Source organism: Lonchura striata, chromosome 10 (assembly GCF_046129695.1).
Source record: "Lonchura striata isolate bLonStr1 chromosome 10, bLonStr1.mat, whole genome shotgun sequence".
In the NCBI taxonomy this organism is placed as follows: Eukaryota; Metazoa; Chordata; class Aves; order Passeriformes; family Estrildidae; genus Lonchura; species Lonchura striata.
The window spans coordinates 1716065-1741391 of record NC_134612.1 but is presented as its reverse complement, the minus strand read 5'-3'; the positions used below and the strand labels follow the sequence as shown (position 1 = coordinate 1741391).

Below are 25327 nucleotides of genomic sequence, written 5' to 3'. Positions count from 1 at the left end.
TCATACTAAATCCAAAACACACTACTGTACTAGCTACTAAAATGAAAATTAGCTCAATCCCAGCTGGAACCAGGATAATGGTAATGGCCATAGAAGTATTGCTGGTATATTAATCAGATTTTTGCAGATGTAACCTAGTTGTCAGCTGGGAGACTCCCTCCTTTCCTACCCTGAGCTATTGACAGTTAGTGAGTGGGCTGAGGAGCAGGTGGAGATGAGGAGAAAGCATATGCTACTCCATTTCTGCCAAAGCTTTTTCACATATTTTCTGTACTTCCACTGATCTGTTTAGTGGATTTTCATTCCTCCCATACTAAACAGAAGATGGGGGTCTATGGACAAGAGGGAACTTAACAGTGCTAAAGCTGATATGAAAGTTTTTCTATCTGAAAGGCAATGTTATAGGAAAGACAGTCTATTTTATTAGAATAATTTATGTCATTGGGAAAAAGCAGATGAGCTTTTGGGCATACAAGATCTGGGGCAAATGTGCACACATTTTGTTGAATAATAAAAGTTTCTATCTACTGAAGTAGTGTTCATCATCCATGGCTAACTTAAATTTGCCTTTAGCAAAGAATATGAACTATTTTGAAAAACCCTGAATAAAACTGAGAAGAATTGCATGGAAAATATTTTTCTTTTTACAGTCTCTGAAAGTGGTACAAGGTGAAGATTGCCTCATGCTGGGCACTCTTTCTGCACAGGGAACATGCAGACTGTGTATACTCTGCAGTTTTCCTCTCACAGTCCTGAGTGTGCCTTAGTTTTCATACCATGGAGCAACTCTTCAATGCAGGATTTGCTTCAAACAGCAGATTTCTCCACTGGGATGGTAATTAGGCTGCCAGTTCTAACTGGAAGTTACAGCATTGTCATTGATCCATATTAGGATCACACTGAGTAACTGCAGCGCTTCACAAAGGCCGTGAGATATTGATCCAGTGATAACCAGCAGCAGCTTTAGACCTGGGCCAAATCCAAGGAACAGTCCTGATGTGAAAGGACATGTATTGTGCTCAGTGAGGCATTTTGTTGCCTGAAACTGTGGACTTAGTGATCCAGGACTACATTAAATAGAAACAGTCCAGTGAATATCCAGTGTTGCTCAGTCACCCAGAGACATTATGATAATACAGCACTGTGGAGACATAGACTGTGACTGAAATAATTGTGACTGTTAATTTTCAGCCTTGTTGCTAATGGACATTCCTCTGGAAGTCATTATAAAGATGTAGGGAAACATAATTTGGAAGACAATTACTTTTATTTAACTCTAGACTGAAAGGCAAAGGAATTTATGAGGTTTGTAACTATTTGATGTTATTTCTATAAAATGTGTTTGTTTCCATAAACAGGCACATAATATCTTCACACAGAAGAGTCAAAGGAATGAAAATCTGGCTTCATTCTTCTTTTTAGACAAAACATAACAGCATAACATTGTGATGAAGGTCTGGGAGGCTTTCTGCTCCATTTTAGTTCTTTTTCTTAAATGTCTGATGGCACACCTGGTCTTCACATGTCAGTTCCTACAGTATTAAAACAGTTAGTAAGTATATAGTGGTAGAAGTTTTATTTTGCATATATATCAGATCCTGCCAGAAATTGCTACAACTGAGCCACTGCATTAAAAACATGCTTATGAAACAGAGAACAGTAAGAAAAGTGCACTCTGTGTAACCAAACAGCAGGTATGCACCTCATGTTGTCATAATTAGTTTTTGATACATGAATTGAACTCTAAAAAGAATAAACATGAACAATGCATTAAAATTTTGCTTTAATTCAAGGCATTTTCATGTTCTGTTATTAAAACAATATACTGTAATAGTTTATAATTCATGTTACCTCAAAATTCATTAGATTCACTGAAACAAGGAAATAAATAAAAAAAGAGGAATGCTTTGAAAAGCTGATTTGCTTCAGAGGTGTGCCCAGCCGTTTCTCAGAGCCAGAACAATGCACCATTGCTGCCCAGGGCTGCAGTACCCCCCTGAAGGCTGGCACGTTGCAATGCAGCCAGTTTGGTTGGTGCCATCAGGCAGCATTCCTGAGCCAAGCAGGGCTTTAGAGAGACTGGAGCTGCCTTGGTGGCCAGCAATGGGCCAGACCTGCAGGACACTTTCTGAAGACTGCTGTAAGGATCTGCTTGGCTTTATTTCCACCAGCCTCAGTCTAAATCTTGCTGCCAACATGTAGAATATTTTAAGTCAGCTTCTGAATGTGTGTTCAGACAGAGCTGGAGAAGTGCACTGGATAGGTGATTTTAGTTGGGTGTCTTTGGGTTCCTGTCTTTGCCCTTTCAGGCACAGAGGTGGGAGCCAGTGTCACTGCCCACACCAAGCACGTGTAGAGCAAACCCATGAAGGAGCAGACTGCTTGCAGCAAAGCTTAGGACAGAACAATGGGCTCGTCTCAAGAGTCTCTCTCCATCCACCTACTGTGCCACCCAGTATTGTCACGCTCATTTTCTGATTGCTTTCCCAGGAAACTCTGCAATCATTATCATTATGAGAAACGTTCAAAAAATGAGTAGATGTGGCACTTTGTGATATGGGTTAATGGACATGGCGGTGTTCAAAGGTGGGACTTCATGATCTTGGGAGGTCCTTTGCAACCTTAATGATTCTGTGATTCTACAATACTGTTATTTTTGAAATCTTTCTGCACATCACTGATTGCTGATTTCCTGCACAGGCTTTTCTGACCTCTCTTGGACTCACCACATCTATCTTTGGGCTTGCTACTTTAGATGTCTGAATTTATTATTGAACTAAGAAAAAATAATTGCAGTATAGGCTGTTTGTGGGATCCTCTTGAATATGCAGGGGTTTCTGATCTGTATTACAGCACAGTGTACTAAAATTTCATATTGCTTTGCTCAGAAAAAATAATAACATTTATCTTGCAATCTGATTGGGTTTTTTTCTTCCTTCCCTCCCCCTCCCCCCCAGTGATTATATAAGAATAAGATTATGTTAGAGCTGCAGTGTAACAGGAAGGGTTGAGAGCTGGAGGGAAGTGGATTGGAGCAAAAAAAACCACTGCAGGGCTATAACTTAATTGAGAGCAGGTGGACAGAAACTGAAAATTCCTGAGTTGAAGCGGAGGAGAAATTTCCTTAGAGTTCAAAGATCAGAACTGTCTAAAGACCTTTCTAACTAGAAAAAAAAAAAAACCAAATCCTTTGAAATTGAAAACCTGAGGCTATGCTGCAGCCTCAGTGATGTGCTGTGGATCTGTGGAGCAGCCCTTACCAGATGCAGGAGGTCTCCTTCAATCCAGTGCTTCCAGCCCCTGTTGTTCTTCTCGCCTTTCTGAACACAGACCAGTTTGTCACCATCCCAGGTCACCAGGGACTGCATGAATCAGATAATTAACTCACATTAGCCAGAAGTTTATGAACATATAAAAATAAGTTCAAACAATGTGAATGCACAATTGCAGTTGCTTCCTATCATTCTCTAACCTCCTCATAAAAAAAACCCCCAAAGCATTTAAACAAAACCCAAATGTATTCAGGATGACAACAGTGTGACAGAGGGAAGCTTTTTCAGTGTTTAGTTGTCATTTCCATGTGTTTCTTCGCATACATGAGTAACAAGTGTTCACTTTAACTGGTAAATTGTTGAGTGTCTTTACAGCTACTGGTGCAATATAAGTAAAGAGCATTTTTTTCCTTGCTGTTTAAAGCCATTAATGAAAAAGTTATAGAGTTTCATGAGTGAAGATTTGAAGGCTTGTACTGCAAAGTGCAATGCTAACCTTTTCTAGCTCTGCATAAAGTAACAAGAGGAACACTACATTACTATCATCTCATACACTAAATTTGTTTGTATATTTTACTGTAATTTCTTAAATGTCTGATGACACACCAGGTCTTCACATGTCAGTTCCTACAGTATTAAAACAATTAATAAGAAATTTTAAAAGGTGTGATCATAAACTGGACAAAGTGGCTGGCCCTGCCTGAGCAGACAGGTTGGACCTGGTGTTCTCAGGAGATCTCTTCTACGCTCAACCATCTCCTGCTCTGGCATGATTCAGTCTAGCAGCAGCAGACAGGGTACTGGGTGTACTGATTCTTGTCCAGGAGCAGGATAATCCTCAGCAAGGAAAAGTTCTCTTCACAGGCTGAATTATCTGTCTACAGATGTTCCAGGGTACATTCAAAGCAACTCTGTTGGAATTGTTCTGCATTTGAACCACTGTCCTTTATGGACGTATTTAGCCATGTATCAGACCACTCCTTATTAGACACCAGTTACAGTCCATGAAAGCTCAGTTATTATAAAGATCCAAGTGTATTGGGAGCTTAATTTTCTAGTCCATCACTGGATGATTTATTTCTCTTATGAGGCAGCTTTCCATTAATAATGAGACAAAACTCATTCAATTTCAGTTAATTTCTTTCTTATTTACGCAATTTTCAAGCTACATGCTCTTTAAATTATCCATGCCCTTTTTACGTTTAAATGTTGCCTACCAATTTTATTACCTTCATCTAACTTTAATGTGTTTGAGGCATTGTTTTGTTAATAGAATGACCAGAAAATACTTTTAGAGCCATTCAGAAAGTAATGGCATGACATGCATCCTTTTTCCTTCTCCTCTCTGGAAACAAATAACATTATTTGTTTAGAAATGAATATTAGGCAAAAATAATTATAAATGCACCCTAGGGTTTTATCCAGGAAGGAGTTCCTTCCTTCCTTCCTTCCTTCCTTCCTTCCTTCCTTCCTTCCTTCCTTCCTTCCTTCCTTCCTTCCTTCCTTCCTTCCTTCCTTCCCTCCCTCCCTCCCTCCCTCCCTCCCTCTTTGCAGAGCAAGGCTTTTGTAGTGGTGAAGAGCATTTGAAGAGCACTAATTAATGGATTTCAGGAGTGATGAAACTGAGTCCTTAGATCCTCAGCAATGCCTTCCACTGATCTGAAGAGATGTGGGAGCAGTATTTTTAAGCATAGACTTTGTCACAGGAATTAGTTCCACTCAGTTCCCACTGGACAAGGAAACAGAAAGAAAATTTAAATATAGGGATGTTCAGGATAGTGAAAAAATATGTGCCTTACTCTTTGATGGCTTGCAGTGCTGTGAATGAGAAATAATTTGGAAGAAATCATAGGAATTACACTGCACAAAGTTGGTTCGAGAATTAAAAGTGATCCATGGTGAACAAACCATGTCTTCTGCTAAATTTATGCCCCGCCCCAGTGAGGGATGATGTGAGTTCAAATATAAACATGTCCTTTATGTTGCCACTTTTCCTGTGTCAATTGCCAAAACAAACAGATCTTGTTGACAGAAAGTTTTGATCTCAGCTGTGAGCTGAGTGGCACAATAGAGATGTGGTAATAGAAGTGTGGAAATCAGCAGAGACTCAGTGAATAATGACCAAAGGAGGAAGGGGATGCTGGATTAGCAAGGCTCCTACAGGACAGCCAATGGAAATTTAAGATCCACTGGCCTTTCTACATCTAAAAGTGTTGCTTAAGCTTTTAGGGTGAGAAGAAAGTAAAACAGAGGCAGTATTGATACAGAAACATGAAACTGAATTCAGGAAGTGAATCAGTGCTTGTGTGTATTTTTCTCCTCCCTGACTTCTCTGAGAGAGCCTTGTTTGAATCCCCCAGGACCTGACCCTGCCACAGGAGGTAGGGCAGGAGTACAACATGGCCCTTGATACAGGTGTTGTCCACAAATCTCCCTGAAAGGTGTCTGAACAAATGGCCACAGCTTCCTGGGGCAGTTCTGAGCTCAGGTTACTCCAATTATCCCCAGGGCAGTGGGGCACCCACTGCTGCCCTCCTGCCCTCCTGCCCTGCCACACTTCAGGCTTTGGCTCACATTTTTTTCTTGCCCCTGCCAAAGCTTCCCTAACAGTAAAAGCTGAGTGCAGGTTTATTTTTAACAATGTCTAACTGTTAAACTGCCCAGCTGAGACTGATCGGTGAAAACCCAGCCATCCCAAAACGAAAAGTTTTATTGACGCTGTGTTAAATTCACAGGAATCAACCCCCAGTTCCCTTAAGAAGGATGCATAGATAAAAATACAATTCTGCTGCTTTCTAGATATATTAGGTGTATGGGAAAAGCTGGAAAAATCCCCTATTAGAAAAACCTAATTAATGATTGTCCTCATGTATCTCAGTAGCCATCCTGATTTACATTTCTAATAAATGCTTGTAGCAGGAAAGAAAACTGTCTCAGGATGCAAATTACTTCTGCTTCATAAAAATCCTCTGATGTCTGTAAAATATTGGGGTTTTACTGAATGTATTTAGCTGATTTTGGCAACTGCAGGCTCCTGGTGCTGACTGCAGTATGAACAGATACCAGGTCCTGAGTTTTTACCTTTACCACTCGGTTGTCCAGTCCTTTGGTGTGCTCCTCAAACTCCACTCCCACAGTGTAATCCACATCATAGTTTCTGAATGTACTGAGTGTTCTGGTTTTAAAATTGTCTCCATTTTGAACAATCTCCTTTGTTTGTTTCAAGTGTTTCGCAATCTTACGAGTTGCAAAATCAATGCCTGCCAAAAGCCAGAAAAGAGAGTGAAAATTCCAGTATTTACTAATGAAAAGAAAGCCCCACAGCATTTAAATTTACACATTAAAAATAAAGCAAGTGAAACACAGTTCCACACATGCGGCTTTTACCTGCGGCATTTTTCAGAGAAAAAGATAATTTCAAATAAAAACCATCTTGTATTTACAAGTACACTTTCAACTTGAGGCTCTTCCATTGATAATAATTTTATTTATTAACGAGATATCTGTGTGAATGTTGTGAGCATACAACCAGGAGTGAATAGATGCTGGTGTGTTTAATCACCTGAATTTTTTCGAGAATGAGAAACAAGAGGGGCTATTAAGCCCGATAGTGCCTTTTTTGCCTCACTAAAGAAGGATCTCAGAGTAATACTCCTTATCAGAGATTTAGCATGTTAGACTGGGTATGCAATCAAAGGAGAATAAGTATGTAATCAAGAGGACCTGGATGTGTTACTTTTATGATGAACCTGTAGTCTGGGAGTATGCAAGAGGTTAATTAATTAGCTTAAAAGAATGAAAATTATATTAATGAAAAAAGAAACAATCAAATAAAAAGTGAAATCCATAATTGTTCATTAGCAGACGCACAAATAAATTGCAGTTCAAAAGGAGACAAATTAAAAGTCAAAAGTCACAAAAGTATCCGTGTAGAGCATTTGACAGTTTCTGTTTCATATTCTGTCAAACATTTCCTGCAGTGCTGATCTCCTGGATCCCCTTATTTTGCTCATGACGAGGACTGACATGATACTGCACGTGGCTGCTTGGCACGGGAAGCATTGCTGGACCAAAGGGAGAACATCCCTGGCACCATCCCAGGCTGCCCACCAGCCCCCAGTGCCAGCAGCATCACCATCTGCAAGAAATATCTCTGACCAGCTGCCAGGGAATCTTATTGTGGTGCTGCATGCCAATGGAATCAGCTGCCATGGCTCTGCAGGAGAATGAAAGCTGGGTTTGGTGTGCAGCCATCCTCCGGTGCGTTCACCTGGGCGTTCATCACTGCCAGCCCAGCAACTCCCTCGCTAATGGAGCCCTTTTCCTTGCCTAGATTCATTATCCTGCTTGGGAAGCACTACTGGAATTGAGTAAGAGGATAGGCTTGAAAAAAAATGTGACTTTTAAACATGGGGAATAATGGTCTTGTTCGGTATTTATATTCAAGACTTCTTGGGTATATTTTATCTGCTGTGGTGGATTAAAGGTATCTCCGGGGCTGATTTATAGCCAGGCAACATAAAATTTAGTTCTCTCTGAGGGAAGAAATGTCTAGACCTCTAAAGAAATGCTATTTCTGACTAATATATTGGTCTTGTAGCTCCTGGAGAAAAATCAGGGAGGTTTTATTAAAACATGGTTTTCATAACTGCATTTTGAACTATATAAGCAATAAAAATGATATGTAGTTCTATTACAGTATATTTAAGTACTTTGTAATGTGTTTATGATAAAATCAAACTTTCTGACTTAGAGGGCAAAACTAATCTTTAATTAAAGTAATAGAAATGTGTATGCGTTAATTAAAAAGACAGATTAATTTTAAAGAGCCCTCAAAACCTCAGTGTGCTTTGAATCTGAGCACATTATAACTTAAAATATCTACAAAATGTTAAATGTTGAGAAAAAGAGCAGAAGAATATCTTTTCACACTTTTCCAGACATTTCTTTCTGAGAATCACCCACAGCATATGCATCTTTGCAGTGGTTTTGGTGTTGGGTTATTTTTGCTTATTCATTGGCAGTTTTAAACTACTATAGCTGATTGTGTTTATATAATTTATAGTTTATATATGCACATATGTACAAACATCACTCCAATTAATGTGTATCTTTCCCCTGAAATTCAAGACATTGTCCTAATCATTCTCATTATCCCAATTATTCTCATTTTCAAGCACTCTCTCTTTTTGTCCCTCACAAGTGTATATGCATATTATTTACAGATGTCCCTGAAGTTATTGATTTTTTGTCCACAAATGCAAAAGCTAAAAACCATGAATAGTGAAACTTGCCTTTTTCTCTTAAGAGAGTTAAAGCTTTGAGAAAATTGCAACTGCATTCAGTTGTTGATTAATAATGATGAAGAGTTTTTGTTTATGTATTTATGTATTTCTTCTATTTCAATCTGAACAGATCAATCAGTTAGGATTAAATTTCTTTGATAAAACTAGTGGAAAATCAGTTAAAGTGTCAAATTTTTCATCTCTGTACCATAATTAGTTCAAAGCACTAATTAAATACTGGCATTATTGTTACCTTACTGCTATAGAATATCTTATTCCTCTTTAACCAGCTTGTGGCTCCACTGTTACAGTACGAATACACCAGGAGTAAAAAAGAGCTTTTAGATCTGAAAACTTGTTGGTTTGGGGCTTTTTTCCCCACTTATATCAGTTTTTTCATTTATCTAAATAAAGAATAACATCTGTGGCTACAAGCCTTCATTTGCTTATATATTTAGATCATTGCAATTTTGAAAACAATTACTTGATTTGTAATGTGATTGACAGAAACCCTTAATGCCACAATGTACATTACAGAAAACACTCATTAATTTTTAGAAGGATTTGACTGAGAATTGAACAATTTTCCCTTGATATAAGTAATATTTTGTCATTTACCCAAAGCAACCATGTAGCCTTCAAAGTTTTCATTGGTCACCATTTCCCAGGTCCCATTGTAATCGGCAGGCATGGTGGCGAGAGCCTAAACCCAGCTTCAGCTCGGGAGGAGAGGCTGGAAACAATCTCTGCTCAGGGAATCTTTTATAAACCTTTCCAGACCTTTTCCTCCACTCAGGTTTATGGCTTTGTAGATAATGCAGTTGAAGGGGCAGAGTGATAACCCTGGAAAATTTGCTTTCATTGACAAAGTTCAGCTGAACAGCTGGCAGACAAGGAACAATTTCAGAAATATGAAGTAATACAGGATATGATTTTACAGTGACCTTTGTAGAGAACTGCTGGCTATTACGGGATACCTTTGAAATATATTGAACATCGTGGCAAACTGTACAACCCAGTTAAAGTTTCCAAGGTGAATTGGCTTTTAGCTCCTTTCTACGTGTCACTTTTCCCTATGAATTTGAGTCTTACAGAGCTGTCCCATCCAGAATTCCCACTTAAAGCTTATGGAAGTCTTGAATGTGAAACAAATGTTAGACAGGGCAGGAAACTCCTGCCTGTCTAAGAAGAATACTCTTCTTCAAAATATTTTTGCTTTTGTTTGATTTTCAATATATCTGCCATATACCAATAGCTGTACTTACACCGACTGCACTTCCATATTTTTGTTGTGGTTTAAAAACAAGTTTAGCAAATATAAATGAAATCAAAATCATTCATACTTAGTATCAATTCTGCCCTGAAAATGATTTTGTAATTCCTCTGAAACATGTCAGTTTGCATTGGAAATCTAATTTATACATAGTTGTGGAGAAAAACATGGATTTCAGTTGTGCAGATAAGCACATTCAGAATGTGTCAGAATGGAGAATGTGCAGTCAAACTTTATTGGAATTTAAAGTAAGTACTAAAAGAAAATTAATTTAAGATAAGGTTTGATGTTATGTGGTTTTAATCAGTCAAGATAATGTACAGATGGTTCTATGGAGACAATAACTGAAGCGACCAAAAGTAAAAAACTTATTGAATTCTTTGCCTTCTCCTTTTTTTTTAATAGGAATATTTTTAAAAAATGTACTAGAAAAAGTATTAAAGTCTAGATCTTCAACTCAGAAATAAGTAAAGGGAAGAGTTACTGATCTTATGATTTCTCTTCTGTGCCATTACTTTGTTAAAATTTAAGGCAAAATTCCATAAATGCTGAAACTTTGTACAGGGATTAAAAAAAAAAAAAACTCAAAACAAAACCAAAGAAAGTTGAGAGTTTCTTGTTCTTAAAATGCCTCAACTCAAGGAGGTAATTTAAGACAAGGAAAAGAAGTAGCCTGATCTGTACTTGTAGGAGCCCTGGGAGGGTTTTCAATGGGCAGAGGGACCTGGAAGCTGGAGCTGAATTCCTGAGGGAATGCCCAGGAAATGACCTGCAGCCCTGGCTGTGGGGTGCACTTGGTCTGCAGAGCAGTTTATCCAGGGGAGGTGACAGCTTTTCACGGATGAGAACAGCCTTCTGAAACATGTCTCATCTCCAGCACAATCTATTGGGCTGATCACATCTTCAGCTGATGTGTTTGCTTCCACTCTGAGAAATTCCAGATGGAACCCTATGAGTGATGCCACATTGAAAGTGAAAATTAAATCCCTTTTGTTCTGTAGTGTATTATGTAATACTTCTGCAATATTTGGATTTTGCACATCTTTCTTAGCCTCTGTGTTTCATCAATGTCAATAATACATGATTACTATTTACACATTTTATGTATATATAAAAAGGTCCTGTAAAAATAAGAATATATCAGACTGTCTACAATCACCTCCTAGAATCAGAGCAAGTGCTAGAAGCTCAAGGTGGGATATTTTAGATGCTCACTGATTTCAGTTCTGGCATAGTTTACTTCTTGTGTTTCAGTGAGGTGAGGAAGAGACTGAAGCTGTATGTGACCATCATGTGACATCAGCAATTAATGTCCATTAATAGAGTAACAGAAGGCTCCATTGCTGTAGATGTGCAGAGCTAGGCACATTCTGAGAGAATTAAGTATGACATGGATACATCCTTCGCACAAAATTTCATATGGATACATCCTTTGCACAAAATTTCATAGCTAGTTAACAGTATAGACATATACTTGTACAGCTTTTTGTTTTGGTTATGCTCATCCCTTATTAATTCCTTTATATTTTTCCCCCAATATATGTATTTTCTAAGCACATGTTTATCCATCAGCCTAAATTAGCATTTTGAGCTTTTCAGGTAAAAATACAACCAGGAGGTTTACAGACACTACATTTAACCAATCAGAGAACTGGCTAAGTAGGGAATTAATAAAACATGAAATATTGACTTGACAGAGTTCTATGATGCTTCATGAGCTTTAAAAGAGTGTTGCACTAAGGTCCACAAAGAGAATATTCAGTTTATGAATCAATATCTTGAGAGACAGTACCTCCACCACAGGCAAATGCCTGCCTAAATCACAGGGTGCCAGGGCACAGCCCAGGTACTGCTCACACCATTGCCTGAAAGCCCTGGGTGGAGAGTTCCAACTCTCAGCTCTACCTTGCCAGTTAGACTGACCTGCCTCTCAACAAAGTTTTAAAATTTTTACTTATTATCTACTTGAAATCTTATAAATTATTCTTTATGCTTTATTTATTGTTTATGTACTCTAGACACAGAGAGAAACTTTTAAAATGGCAAAAGAGTATTACCTTCCCATGGAAAAAATCTACATTTGGAGAAATGCAGATAAGGTGCCCTCTCCTAATTGTCATGACTGTTTTGTTCTCAGCACCCTTTTCTTGCAAAACCACTTGCTAAAAATGAAACGCTGAGCTCATATATTTTTTTTTCAATACAAGGCTAAGATATATGGCTGAATACTAAGTCCTTGGAAATAAAGGAAAGTCACAAAAAAATCAACTGACTTCTGCTAAAAGCCTAAATAACTTTTCAAGTCTTCATCTCTGCGTGAAGAAACAAAGATGGCATTGCTTGCCTCGTTCCTATGAATCAAGATTGATTAGAGATATTTTGAAAGGAAAAGCTCCCATGGAAAATACCCAAATGCTGTTTGTGTGAAAGAGTCAGTAGTCATGGATGCTGCTTCCAACACTTCCAATTCCTCCCATTGTGTCTGAGACCTGCCCAGAGAGAAATTCTATCTGGGTAGGTGAGCAAAGCTCATTTTTCCTGTCTGAAAGATCTGCAAGTGCATTCCCCTTGGAAAAGTTCTTCTGTCAGAGCTCTATATAAAGCACAGCAGGACCAGTCAAATGGAATTTTCCCTGTAAACTTTAGGGGATGGTATTTTGAAGAGTCTGTAACATGCTTCCCACTCTGCCCTTGCCTCATTTAATTTTTCTTTTAAATTATCCAATATGCAGATATAACACAGGAGAGAAATGCCTGCTACTCCCCCAAGCAACCCCTACACTCCTCATGCTTGACAGCTGGGACGTTTGCCTGTAGTTATTTGGTTGTTGTTTAACACATGGGAACATGGCAAACTGCTTAAGTTGTTCTTAGCAACTGAATCCCCCTGAAGGATTCAGACAGCAGCAGCATGGTCACAGGCACCTATTATTATTTTTAACTTGCTAGCACATTGCACTCACTAGGTTTATTTTAACTTTTTTAGAAAATTAATCTCTTGCACTTCAGTCAGTGATGGCTGCTGCTGCAAAAGCTGCCAGAGGTGCTGTCCTGTGGGCTGGGGCTCTGCTCTGCACAAACACCAGGACACGTTCCAAGCACCAGAAGTGCTCTGGCAGGAGGCAGCGGGCTCCTTGTCCATGTGAGATGTCCTGCAGACCTGAGCTGCTGCCCAGGGACCTCACCAGGATGTGGCAGGAGTGGGAGGAGAGGCGTGTACAGCAGGAGGAGACAGAACCCCAATGTTTTATTTGCAAAAGGGGCTCAGCAAATACGGTTTGCTGGCCCATGTGGGGGTTGCCTCCCCCCAGCATTGCCCGGCCCTGCTCTCCCTTGGCCATCCCTGGCTGATCCCAGCCTTTCTCACTGGGTCAGGCACACTCGGTAGGAGTGAGCCCCTTCGGTGCCTTGGGGCTGCAGGTTTGGCTGTGACCCCTGGGCTTCATTGCTGCCCTCAGCCCTCCGAGAGGCAGTGGCAGCATTCCCGGAGAGGGAATGGAAGGCCAAGTGTACACAGGGTTCTTGTTGCCCAAACACTCATTATTTGGTGTCAGCTCTCAGGTGATCATGCCAGAGCAGAGATCTGCAGGGACAAACTTGCTATTGACACCTAAGAGAAGGGGGAATTCCCTCATTCCCATCAGAACAGGACACCTCAGTCTGACACCTCATGACAAACCAGGGACGGGGTGCAGATGCTGTGGGAGGATGAGGGTGTTGACACCAGTTTGGGTTTTGCCTTTTTTTTCTTTTCTATGTTCTCTGTATCCTTCGCACATATATCTGTACTCTGTCACCTATTCTGTTGGGGACAAGTTTTCCCAGTATTTTCCATGGCCCTTCCCTAGGCAGAAATAAAAAACCAATTCCAGATCTCCAAGCTCTAGGAGGTACAAGGCCTCTGTGCTGTCTTGGTTCTTCCTGGGAACCAAGGCTGAACATTTTTCCATATCTGCCCCTGAAGACCTTCAAATAAAGATCTGATCTTACATTACTAAAATGATCTTGACTTTCATTTCCAGGTTGGGAAAAAGGCAACAGTGTACACAGGGCACACAGAGGTCAGTTATGGCAGTTCAGCACATTTTGTGTTTACCTTCAACTTCAGCAAAGATGTACAAAATATGCTTTAAATCACTCCTGGAAATAAAGTAATTGTTTTTCAGCCATGGAGGTTTTGTCTTTTTTCAGTAATTTTCACCTCTCCTGCTCCATCTGATTTTGTTGATGCAGTTGGATGCAGATGTTACACACATTATTAATCAAAAGCCTCCCTCCTCTCTTAACTGAGGACTTCAGCTTATCTTTTAGAGACTTCATAATGTCACTTGTGTTTTGTTACTGATAACTTAAAAAATATAACCCAGTGGACTCTATTGCCTTGAGAACTCATTTTTACTAAGGTGGTTTACATTTTGAAATATTATGCTCTAGAGAACTATTAGCCAGTGGATAAAGCTGACCGACCTTGATTTTCAAAATAAATGAGGAATACTGAATTTATTTGTTTGTTTGTTCTCCTGAGCATTTATTCAAAGCTCTTTATTCAGGCTTTGAGGAAGCAGATAAAAATCATCAGCCTTTGTGAAATCAGAAAAACTGAGGAGACAACATGGTTTGGCCAAGGTCATGAAAGAAGTCACCAGGCAGAGCAATCAGTGAGCAGAACCTTCTACATTCTGCACTGAAGCCTTCTGGACTAACTCCAGTGTGCATGGAAAATCTGAACCCTGTTCAAGTGCTTTGTCATGGCCATTAAGGTTAAATTTTCCCTTAAAAGATTTTTTTAGGACGTGAATTCCCTGCGTGAACTATGCATTAATATATGTAATTGTAATCTATACCTTAATTGTATTTATTCTGTGGGAAAGTTTTGTAATTGCAACTGCCACTTCTTATCTTTATCAGTTAAAGTTTGTTTCACTTAGACATTGAACTGGAATACTGATGGATGGATTTTGAATTAGAAGAATCTATAGAAAGAAATCTGAGGTTTTTTCTTTGAAACTTCCACAATAAGCACAATTTAGCTAAGAAAATAGGTATCTCCTTTGGCTTGTTCATGCTTGATCATAAAAGCTGAAATGCCATTTTAATGCAGGGTCTCTCATCCACTAGAAGTATATTTTAAAAATCAGTTTTGTCAGACAGAAACAATCCTCTTTACCTCATCTGAATAATACTTTTAGAGATACTTTCAAATATCTTAGACCTTGAGTTTCCACATAACTCATAAGTGATAGAATTCAATGACAGAAAGATTTTACTTCCAGTTCTAGAATCCTGATGAAGAGAAAAGGTTGTATCAGCTGTTGCAGTTAGTGCCCAGCTTTGGGTTCACTGTAGCCATCTAGAGGAAGGTTAGAACCATTCTTGTGGTAACTCAAGGAGTTAAGCTCAGTGTCCCAGAGGGCTGCAAGCTGTCTCCAGAGCTATTGATGGAAATCCCCACCAACACCTAGCCTGTGTTCCTTCACTGTGCTGCTATCAGTGATAGGTGAGTGTATCTATTTCTGCTTTTATTTTTGCCATAAATCCCTTTTACTGCTTCAGATAGAAAAAAACACCATCTCAGAGAGCCAGCAGCAAATCAGGGTAACTGTGAGTGCCCTCATCCTGTGTTGCTCCACCTCTCAGAATGTCAGGTCATTATTTCCTGTTGGTTAGGGGATCCTCAGTGAAGTAAATCTCATTAATCTGCTCTTCTCAAAGCACTGTGTGGGTAATTCTCTGTCTGTGTCCCTGTGTCCCCTTTCCCTTCTGTGGGAAAGGCTCTGGCTTTGTTCTAGCCTACCCTGTTTGAGGAATGAATCAGTGCAACTCTCCAAGGCATCCTGGAACATGGGAAAATAATTTTTTGTGGTAACAGTGACATTTAGATATCTGTCTGATCTTTTGGTGGATTCCAGGCTCTAAGTTGGCAATTTTTTGATAGAAATAGCACTTAGGATGAAAATTTAATCTTTAAAAAAAACTAAGTTGAAAAATCTCAATATTGTCTGCAGTAGTTCAATGAGTTTGTCCCCTCAGTGCTGTTAAAATGCAGCACACGTGGCACTGCAAGCTGGCTCCTAAGGCATGAATGTAATCCATCAACTATTGGGGATGGATCAAGCAAGACAATCCAAGATACATTGCTGAAGTTAAGATTTCTCCCAGACAGGACTGGTTCTTAACAGAAGGGATGCCACGTGGTTTCAGTTACTGGATGCACATGCATGCAAAGCAGGGGAGGAAGCATTTATATCCATTTTATTGACATTGTCAATGGAAAACTGAGACCTAAATATAATCTCAAATCATGAAAGGATTCCCAGAAGTTCAGAGAAATATTCATGATGTGTTTCTCCAGTTTATATGTGAAAAAAACCAAAACTACTCAATTGATAAGGAGAGTTACTGTAATGTACAGGGGGGTGGGTCAGAGACAGAGACCACACACACCCAAAGCCCATGTGGCACCAGAGGGGGTTTTCATTGTTTGAACCCAGCCTTATACAGGAGGTCTGAAACACCCCAGTCTAAAATGCTCATTGGTCTGGTCTTAACACCTCCCAGATCTCTGAGCAGTGAGATTCTGCATCTCTGGATGGAACATGAGTGGGTGAAGTCCCTGTATGCCAACCCAGGGGCCAGTTCATGGAGCTGGGCTGGGCTTATTTATAGCTGGATTAACTGCCCAGTACAAGCCAGCTTGTCCTGGAACAAATTACTTTCCACAGAGGAAGGGAGGGAGGGAGGAAGAGAGGGAGGAAGGAAGGAAGGAAGGAAGGAAGGAAGGAAGGAAGGAAGGAAGGAAGGAAGGAAGGAAGGAAGGAAGGAAGGAAGGAAGGAAGGAAGGAAGGAAGGAAGGAAGGAAGGAAGGAAGGAAAAATAGCTTACCTAGAATGATTCCAAAAGGAACTGAAGAAAGCTGGATGGATAAGGTAGAAAGCCATGTTTACCTCTGTCTTGCTACAACGATTTGCTATTTACTACAACATGAAAGTGTCCACTCTGGTCTCTAGAGATTTTCCCCACCTGACCCTTTTAGACTGTATTTGAAGTTACAGTTACAGTAGCTTTTGGCTCTATCATGATTTTATGGAAATTTCCAGGGGATCTGGGGTTTGATCAGAGCAAAACCCAGTATGGATACAAGTGTCTCCTGTTCATGAACACAGGCTGCCAGGGGTGTGGGAACAGCACAAGTAAAGTGTCAGCTCAGACTTCTGCTGTGAAAAAGGAGTTTGTGCTGGGCAGTATTTCTTCAGCATCATTAGACTCCTCATGAGGAGTCTCCCTTCACAGCAGTGGGAAAACAAAGTCCTGTGCTGAAATGAAATGTATTACTTGTAAAAATAAAGATAAGTGGGCAGTTTTTTCTAACTTGCCAAACATAAAGCAAAGTCGTTGCAGCAAGCTGCATTTCTGCTAGAGTGATGTTTATCATAGCCTCTATTGCTGGTAAAAGACAATCCTGTCAGGGAAAAGAGGAGTCTTGGTTATCAGGGTACTGTGCTCCATTGCTTGCCAGCTGAAAGATGGGGACAACTTTTGGGGAGAGTGCTGCTGCATGAATTTGCTCTGCTCTCCCCAGATGGAAACCAGGGGGCATTTCAAGGTAGAAAATATGCCTGTTAAAACAATATTCAGCATAGCGGGGGAAAAAATGATTCCTTTTCCTCCTCGTGAGTGCTACAGCTCCGTCATCAGGAGCAGCGCCGGGGGTCCGGAGAGCAGCCCGCGGGACGCGGCCGTGGCAGAGCAGTTATTTATGTGCCCATCAGCATTACAGAGTAGCTAACATTTAAAAGCTGTGTGTGCATGTGCAGAACACATGATTACACAGAGCATGGTTATCAGCAGCACACTGCAAAGATAGACCGTCCTTTAAATGCGTTCAGCCTCATTTCCAGAGCTTTGTTGTGCCCCTCCCTTTCCAGCTACAAAAGGCAACAGTGCAGAAGAGCAGAGGTGAAACGCAAGGAGTGATGGAGACTTTAATGCAAAATTATACTGAAGCTTGGACTTAGATGGAAAAGTTCCTCTCCATCCTGTTGTTCCCAGTGAATTTTTCTCCCGTGCAAGTCAGGATTTACTACAAAAAGGAAGTGTTTATAACACAGTACACTCACCATTGTGATTTGGTGAGGCTTAGAATCACAGCACATGGGGAGAACTCACTGGAATTCAACATTGCATCAATTGTAACAAGACTCACAATACTTCCTTGTCCCCTTCTCTAATTTGAAATCACCAGGATTTGAGTTATACTTTCTTACCAAGGCACTGATGCTTGCCATCCATAACCATTCCAATTTCCAACACTTCTCTCCAGCGAGGCCGAGGGGCCGTGGCCTGTGCGGGGCCTGGGAAATTGCCCCCCTTGGGATGGCTCATGGCTCCCAGGGCGGAGCTGCATCTCTGCCCAGCAGACCCTCCCCTGGCAGCTCTGGGCTCTGCTGTGGCAGTCAGGGGTAGCTAGAGCCTCAAAGAACACATCGCATCCTCGTTGTAACCTCTCCCTGCTGGCTGTCACACACACTTACCACACCACTCTCTAATTGGATGCTTTGGAAGTTTCGATTTATCAAAAGCAGCCCAAGACTGTTCCTTTCCCCCTCATTAATACATTTTCATTAGTGTCTGACCCAGCAGCTGCTGGCTAATCTCCCTTTTATCTCCTCAGCACATCAAAATAACTTTTTTCTTTCTGCCAGTGATAGAATTGTGCTTTTACAGCTTCCATATCAAGGCAGAGATCTCAGTCCCTTGCAGAATCCCATTCAAGGGCATTTGCAATGTAGACAGTAGGTTGAATTTAGAGATTTAAATACGACAAGGAAACATACTTGCATTAATCTTAACATAGAAGTTAATTAATCAATCTTGAACACGGAAATACCTACTTTTGAAATCCTTGGCAAAATTACAGGTAGTTTTGTTGTCTTGTCAAAAGACAAAAAAATAATTAAAAACTGTTATTTCAGAAAGTACTTTCATTGTGAAAAGACCAAATTATAGGCAAATAAGCACCAAAATGACCTGTGCTACATCTTTAAAATTGGTACATCTTTAAAAAAACTGAATTTTATAAAATTAAGGAGTACTTACACTAAAAAGGGAATATGGAAAAAGGAAAAATCTTGTTCTGCCCAGCTGTTTCATCAACAATTATTTTTTGTCTGGTGGGACACTCCTGCTGCACAACAAAACAAAATGCACTCCAAAAAAAGTTGTAGTGGGTCCAGGAAGAGCTTGAGTTCACAACGAAATATCTCTTACAAAAAGAGCCCTTTTCTGTGCATGCCTAGTACATTTCTTTTTTTTCTCATGATCCAGTGCCTTGAGGCTTGATGCTTCAGAGATGTGCTGCAATGAACCATTGGTCATCTCTGTGACCGAAAGCTTTATTTATTTTGCTGTTGATGATTTTGCTGTTGTGGGGCCTTTTTTTCCCCTTTTCATTGTGCAGGGTGTACTTAAAAGAAGAACAATATCACTTCTCTGGGGATATGTTCTACATTTACCTTCACTTGACTAAGATTTGGACATTCCCTTTTCAAATTTTTATTGTCTAATGGGTACTGAGAACCAATCACTTCAGGGGAATATGTGACTGAGAAGAACCTAGAAGTCCCTGAAGTTACAAAAGCTGCAGTGGGAAGTACTGTGTGATATTAATCAGATTTTCAAAGCATTTTTGCTGGCTGAAGAGGCAAAAAGGCTCTCCTAAAAATATCCACAGGATATTCAAGCAAATTAGATACTTTTTAACTGTTAATTTTAACTCAAAGTTAAGCACCTGGTAAGGATTTTGAGTGACCTTCAGCAGTTTAAATACATCCTTGTTTCTTTGGTTCCAAAAATACATTTGGAAAGACAGCCAAAGATAGATGCTTCCATGCTGAGAGGTGGAACCAGAAATGGAATTTTGTGTAATGTGATAATTCAAATGTCTACAAGGTGGACTTGCTGTGAGAGAAAAATACATTATATAGGGTTGAACATATGTTGAAAAAATTATTCTGCAATTCTGCATCTGTGTTTGGGAGTAATTTTCCTTTTTGTTCAATCACACAAAAGATGGCAAAGGAAGCTTCTAGTGGAATTTTGGGGCTTTTAGTCCGTAAGGAGGTGGAACTGTATTGTTCACAGGTTATTTTGCTAGGCAACTCTGATGTTCTACTTATTTTTTGTTTGGCTTGATAGGGAATGAATCATCAGTTTCTGCATCATTTCAGGGTGTGAAACCTCGTGTGCAGCTCTTGCTTGTCTGTCTCCTTCCAGCCCCCATGTCTCAGACTGGCTAAGCTGAGCTCAAGCAAAGGGGGATGATGAGTTACTGCTGCAGAGCATTGGGACAGTCTGTGTTTATTGCCAATTCCAAAGAGAAACTGAGAGTGTCGGTGTTTGGAGCTGTAATAATGAACACATGTTAGAGGGGTAGTGAGGCCTTGGCTTTCCAGCCAGGGCTACTTCAGACCATATGATGCCCTTAAGGATTGCTCTGAGTAATTAAGTGTCTCTGATGAACATTGGCATCAGTGTGGCAATGGAGAGACTGCATTACCTTGCTGTACCCAAAGCTGGGTGTGTGGAGGAGCTGCTCAGTGCTCTGTCTGAGCAAGTTCTTTCTGTGTTGTTGTAACACACATAAAATGGCACTTTTCTTTCATTTTCTTCTACAAAAATAACCTCGGAAATGCCAGCATCAAGAATGGCAACATGTTTCGTGGCAGGATGAGTGAAAGATCACACAGTCATTTCACAGAAGTTCTACTGAGTTGTGTTAACTTCCTCTGCATGCCCTTAGCACTCCCAGCTGGAGAGAAGTGTTGGAAATTGGAATGGTTATAGATGACAAACATCAGTGCCTTGGTAAGAAAGTATAACTCAAATCCTGGTGATTTCAAATTAGAGAAGGGGACAAGGAAGTATTGTGAGTCTTGTTACAATTGATGCAATGTTGAATTCCAGTGAGTTCTCCCCATGTGCTGTGGTTCTAAGCCTCACCAAATCACAATGGTGAGTGTACTGTGTTATAAACACTTCCTTTTTGTAGTAAATCCTGACTTGCATGGGAGAAAAATTCACTGGGAACAACAGGATGGAGAGGAACTTTTCCATATAAGTCCAAGCTTCAGTATAATTTTGCATTAAAGTCTCCATCACTCCTTGCGTTTCACCTCTGCTCTTCTGCACTGTTGCCTTTTGTAGCTGGAAAGGGAGGGGCACAACAAAGCTCTGGAAATGAGGCTGAACGCATTTAAAGGACTGTCTATCTTTGCAGTGTGCTGCTGATAACCATGCTCTGTGTAATCATGTGTTCTGCACATGCACACACAGCTTTTAAATGTTAGCTACTCTGTAATGCTGATGGGCACATAAATAACTGCTCATGCTTCTGCTCCAATCTGGAAATGGCAAATAGCTGAACATTAAAATAAAAGATTTTAAATTTGGAATGCTCTTGTCACAATATTGACCTTTTATTTGCTCAACATTACAATCAGGGTGTACCACAAGACAAATGGTCTTTTGTTATGTAAATAAGTGTAGAGTCAATAATTACAAACTGTTTCCTATCCTTCTTTTCTCCCTTCCTTTAATAAGATGTTGCCATTGAAAGAGGGGATTTTATTTTGCCTCCATGGTGCAGAAACTTAAATGCCAGGCAGTCTTATTAAAGGGCTTGATGAAGAACTGAAATGCCATTTTGCTTAATTTTTCAGTGTGGATTTTTATTATTAGCTATTAATATAGAGAAAAAGCTTGCCTTAGTAATACATGGTACTAAAGGGACTCTAATTTTGTATGCATTTTTGCTAGACAGGAGCAAATTATTTAAATAAACATTTGCTTTGAGGTGAGAAAAACTTCTTAAAATAGAAATAGCTGTACCACCCAGATAATAATCCAAGATAAATGTGCTACTGATAGAGGGTGAAAGGATGAATAGCTGAGAATCTGTTCTGTGGTTACAGACGAGGCTGTCCAAAAGAGAATATAATACAAAATGATGCATTCTAGGAAGGTTTATTAATGTTGCAGTGGTGAACTCTTGCTTTTTACTGTCAAGTTTCATAGAGGAGAGCCAAGCAAATGACAGACATTGATGGAAGTGGATGTACCCAGGGGAGCACATCCATGCCATGCCAGGACTCTACTTTGCTCCAGAGCTCTCCCATGGGACAGGTTTTGGGAATCTGAGGCTCTTTATCCTTGTGAGGAATTTGCTATTCAGCCCGTGATTATTTTACAGTAAAACTTTTACACAGATCACACTGAGGAACTCCCCCCCAGCCTTCACAGCTGGACTGTTGCACAAATGTAGGCTATAGCCCCAACTCTTCTTTCAGTTCTGGTTTCCATGGCTTAGATTGTATGAGATGGGAACAGCCAAGTTTTTACACTGAAAGGGATAAAGAAAACCTGAGTGGCATGGACAAAACAGGGAATGGCTGTTTGGTGGGAGGAATTACATTGTAATGTACCTGTAGGCTGTGGGTTCACTTAAAGAAAAAGTGTTTTCTCAACAATGGGAAAAGCCTGTTTTGTTTACACTTTCCATTCACACTGCTTCTGTAGGTACTGGCCTTTCCTAACGAAATATAAGATGTCCATTATCTGAAGGTATTGCAGTTCTGTAGAAATACAGAGTGGATATTGGCAAACCATGGCTGAAATTCTGTTGAAGATGAAGAAAATCAATATGAAGTTTGTTTCCTGAGTCACAAGAAAATCTGGATACGAATTCCTATGAAGGTGTTGGTTACTAAGTAGTTATGAAATAGTCAGGGAGGCAGATGTCTGTCAATTGTTGAATGCTATACATTCAGTAAGCATCTATTTTATGGAGGAAGTTTTAAATTACATTTCATGATAACAGTTGTTAAAGGTTCATGAAAACAGCATGGGTAATTTTACACACATTAATTGGAAAGCATAGTTGTGGAAGCAATAGATGAACATAATTTCCTTTTCCAAGGGAAAGGGTTGCTGCAGTGAGATAAGAGGTTACAATTATAATGACAAGCAATTGAGATGAATTGAAGAGAATCTATTCAAAGTTAAACATTTCTGAAGTTCCTGTATTTTCCATCCATGAGATGTGGAAGTGCTTTGTGGGCTTGCCTTTCCTCCATAATTAGCAGCAGGTTACATTGCTTCTGCTTGATAAGCCAATAGTTATTAGAATGATGCTAAATTTGCCCTTGTACCAAATGACCCAAAGGAGAAAAGCTGTCTGTTTGATTACAATAATAATAGCTTTTAACAATTGTATTTCTTAGCTAGATGTTAATTGATCCACTTACAACCTTCTGCAAAAAGAGTTTGTGAGTGTTATACAAGACTGGAGAGAACTGCAGGCAAAAATTAGAAGACAGCTGGTGAATTAAGGGTTATGAACCGCCAAGTTCTATTGAAGGAAAACTACATTTCCAAGAAGGTTGTAAGCAGTGCTAAGCATTAAAAAAAATTCTGTCGGGTTTATCTGGGGATGGAGGTGTGAGCCATCCCTTTATTACAGTTACTTGTTTGTTCTCTTGCTCTCCTTGGGGCTGAAGAGTGGAAAGGTGTCCATGATCATGAAATCAATAATTAGAAACTTTAAGGAAAAAAGGTTCTGTGTCTAATAATCTCCCAAGAAAAACAAATTACTGATGTGCTGAAATTTGGCCACTGAGATATCCTCAACCTTGTGTTAGATGATAAATAGCATTTTAAATAGGCAAGTATTTGCAATTTCCCTTAAGCAGAGCAGCATTTTAGCCTAAGATCCTCAAGTTTCTGATCCTTTCCTTCTCCTACAACCTTTCTACCTTATTTAATTGAAACCAATTTTGATCTGTCCCACTCCAAGTACCAGAAAACTCAATCCCCATGAGTTGGTGGTCTGTCTGTCTGTCAGGATACCCATTTAGCTATGGACAGACAGCTGGCTGGCTAACACACTCTTCCAGGAGTGAAAAGCAGCTTCTTTATGGACCTGGCTGATCAGACTCAAGTATATTTCCCAGAGACTTCCTTAGCCATAAGTATTACCACGAAAAAGAATTACAGGGGAATTTAATAAAAAAAATTCATTACATGTCTGTAATTCTGAGTGGTATCTTCCACAGCTGTTGCAATGCTAGCACAAGAATTTACATGGACAGGGAGTATTATTCACCTGTTTATCACATGGGGATGCTTAAGTCTCCATGGGTAATATCTTCTGGGTACTTTCTGAAGTAAACCCCTGAACTTTAGAAAATTGAATTAGATGTCTCTTACAGCACATCTGGTGCTTTACGCACAAGATACAGTGCCATTGAAATAACATAGTTCAGAAAGTTTACCATCCCTGCTGTGCTAACTTTAGACTTTACAACGGCTGTTTCTGAGCCTCCTTTTCCTCGTGCTGTGTCCCTGCCCATAGCAGGCAGGTTGGATCCCTGAGGTCCCTTCCATTCCAGGCCATTCTGTGAGTCTCTGAGTCCATGTTAGATCAGGCTCCCAGCTTAATAACAATGGATTAATAACAATGCATGTTTTAAAACAGTCTCTGGTTAGTAGAGGATGGCAGCATTTTTCCATGTACAGGTCTAAACTGTCTCAGTCAGCACTGAGTCCCCAGGGAAGGCAAAAGCAGGGCTAAGCAGAGGAGCTGCAGCAGAGCAGGGAAAGGGATGCTCCCACTTCAGAGCAGGCTCTGCTGCGGTGATTTCCCCACTGACTGAGTCCCTGGAAGTGGCTGATAACAGCTGTTACAGGAGACACTGAAATTCTGGGTTACATGCTAAAGCTTTATGAATTTAAACCTTTTTGAATTTGATATGATATGACCTGGTGGTGCTCACTGTATCCGGTGTGCTGATGGACTGAAAATCTGGCAGTATTATTCCCCTCAATGAGGTTTGATCAGTGTTTTGATTTCAACTGCCAGGCCAAGGCTCTCCTATGCTCAGTCTGCACAAGAACATGGGACTATGATGGGCATAAAATATCTGCAAATGATATTGTACTAAGAAATGCTGGTCTCATCCTCTGTGTGGTGTGTGTACAGTTATAGACAGTTTCTAGCTATGACCTTACTCTCAGTGTCTCCAGAACAACAACAAAAAAAATGCATGGGCAGATATTGGCTAAAGCATTTGGAAAAGCACTGCCCCTTAGCCATGCTTTTGTAAGCATTGTTTTTTCTAAGGCATTGATCCATAAATTTACTTATTCTGAGAAATGAGACTTTTATTTTGATGGAACACTTGCAGTATAGATCTACTCCACCAGAGCTAATGGTAACATTCTCACTGGCTTCAGTGAATTCAGGATTTAACTGTAAGCTGCATCCTACAGCTCTCATTTGCTGCCTTAAAACTGCAGTTCACCATTTGAGAACAAGGCTAAGGCTCTGAAAGAGTGATGTCTACTGAGAGTAAAAAATAGCTTACAAGGTCTAAACCTCCAGCATCTTGTTTTATACCTAATAGTCCTTTTTTGGCATAGTCAAGAATTATGGTATGCACACA

The 25327-nt window shown here is 40.0% G+C and overlaps 1 protein-coding gene across 1 annotated transcript; it reads right to left on the bottom strand.

The window, feature by feature from the left end:
• Positions 1-1248: 1248 nt before the first annotated feature.
• RBP2 (retinol binding protein 2) lies at positions 1249-9248 on the bottom strand. The gene is made up of 4 exons (XM_021555743.2): positions 9176-9248; positions 6354-6532; positions 3261-3362; positions 1249-1532 (listed from the first exon to the last, which is right to left on the bottom strand). The coding sequence occupies exons 1-4, from the start codon at positions 9246-9248 to the stop codon at positions 1479-1481; spliced, it is 408 nt and encodes a 135-aa protein (XP_021411418.1). The 3' UTR covers positions 1249-1478.
• Positions 9249-25327: the final 16079 nt, after the last annotated feature.